At 35.8% G+C, this 1968-nt stretch overlaps 1 protein-coding gene across 1 annotated transcript; it reads left to right on the forward strand.

The window, feature by feature from the left end:
- On the forward strand, window positions 1–965 carry LOC148562234 (uncharacterized). The gene is made up of 2 exons (XM_088490838.1): window positions 1–454; window positions 706–965. Exons 1-2 carry the CDS (start codon window positions 1–3, stop codon window positions 963–965), a joined length of 714 nt encoding a protein of 237 aa, XP_088346964.1.
- Window positions 966–1968: the final 1003 nt, after the last annotated feature.

Below are 1968 nucleotides of genomic sequence, written 5' to 3' on the forward strand. Positions count from 1 at the left end.
ATGAATGGATCAAATTATGGTGACTGGAGTAGAGCATTGACTTTAGCTCTACAATCTAAAAACAAATTTGACTTTGTTGATGGAACGATTACGAAACCACTTGAATCTGATCCTCTGTTTAAGCAATGGAAATGTTGCAACACTTATGTTGTAGGTTGGATTAACTTGTCTCTGAGTCCAGATATTTCACGAAGTGTAATGTGGAATAATCTAGCTTATGAGATTTGGAGTGAATTACGAAGAAGATACTATCATGGTGATAGGTTCAGAATCGCTGAATTGAAGGAAGAATTGTATGCTGCCAAGCAAAGAGATCTTTCTATTACTACTTATTTCACAAAATTAAGATCATTATGGGAGGAATTAGAGAGTTTTCAGCCAGTACCTATTTGTGAATGCACTTCAAGATGCTCCTGTGGTCTTGGAGTTATTCAAGCATATAGATCTGAGGGATGTGTGGTAAAATTTCTATGGAGTTAAATGATCAATTCTCAACTATACGTTCACAGATCATGATGATGGAGCCACTATCCAATCTTGATTCTACTTTTGCCTTACTCACACAGCAAGAAAGGCAACTTGGCTTTCATGGAGAAGAATCTCAGATGCTTCTCAATATTGCACAACCCAAATCTCCATAAGGAACCACCTCCAACAAAGGATCAGATTCTACTAAGAGTGATATTGTTGCTGCTAATCGACTAGGCAGAAGAAAGAGCAGAACATATGGAGGCAAAGGTTCGGGTAGAGGAAAAATTGTTTGCACATATTGTGGAAAGCTTGAACACACAATAGATGTTTGCTATAGGAAACATGGTCTGCCACCACATCTGAAGGAGAGATATAATAGTGGTGGTGCTACAACATTCAATTATGCAGCCACTGATGAACATGCTGATGAAGACAGTACAGATCAGAAGCAGCAAAGAAGTGACGAGCAATGCTTGGAATTCACTCAAGATTAGAAGATCGCTTTACTAGCCATTCTTCAGCGCAATGAGCTATAGTCCATCCACAGCACTAACCAAATAGTTGGCCAAACTCCAGCAATGAGAAGTAAAGGTAACCGAGTGATTCAACTATTGCATTTTAAGTCACATGTTTTGGCTGAGAGAAGTGGCGATGAAACAGAAAAGTCAAAGTCTTGGATAATTGATACAGGGGCCACTGACCATGTATCATATTATCTTTAAGATTTTGACACTTAGCATCATATTTGCACAATTATAGTTAGGCTTCCAAATGGCTCCTACACCACAAACAACATCATAGGAATAGAGGATAGGCTTGCTGTAATGAAACAAAAATACAATCTTACATATTGTGATTTGAATTTCAATAAAATTTCTTGTGATGCTTGTCATTTTGGTAAACAAAAGAAGCTTCCATTTCCTTTAAGCTCTAGTAAGACAACCAATTGTTTTGATTTGCTTCATATGGATATTTGGGGGCCTTTGAGAATTCCATTTACTAATGGTCATAAATATTTTTTAATGGTTATTGATGATAAAAGTAGATTCACATGGATTTTTTTTATGAAACATAAGGTTGAAACATCAAACTTGATTAAATCTTTTGTTCAACTAGTTAAAACCCAATTTGAAAAATCTGTTAAAGCCATCAGATAAGATAATGGACCAGAATTTAAGATGCTTTCTTTTTACAATTCTAATGGAATTGAACATCAAACCTCTTGTGTTGAGACACCTCAACAAAATGGAATTGTGGAACGAAAACATCAACACATATTACAAATTAGCCGCAACATTATGTTTCATTCAAACATTCCAAAGTGTTTTCGGAGCTATGCTGTTAAGCATGCTATACACCTCATCAACCATTTTCCTAGTGTTATTTTCAAAAATTCTTCTCCATATGAAGTTCTTTATTCAAAATTACCTGATATTTCACATCTGAAAACCTTTCGCTGTCTTGCCTATACAAGTACTGTAACTTCAAAAAGGACTA

This window comes from Arachis ipaensis, chromosome B6 (genome assembly GCF_059453495.1).
Source record: "Arachis ipaensis isolate K30076 ecotype BB chromosome B6, ASM5945349v1, whole genome shotgun sequence".
NCBI classification, from domain to species: Eukaryota; Viridiplantae; Streptophyta; class Magnoliopsida; order Fabales; family Fabaceae; genus Arachis; species Arachis ipaensis.

Coding starts and splice junctions, on each gene's coding strand:
- LOC148562234 (XM_088490838.1), top strand. CDS start 1: ATGAATGGATCAAATTATGGTGACTGGAGTAGAGCATTGACTTTAGCT. Junction 455..705: donor AGCATATAGATCTGAGGGAT/GTGTGGTAAAAT, acceptor CTAATCGACTAG/GCAGAAGAAAGAGCAGAACA.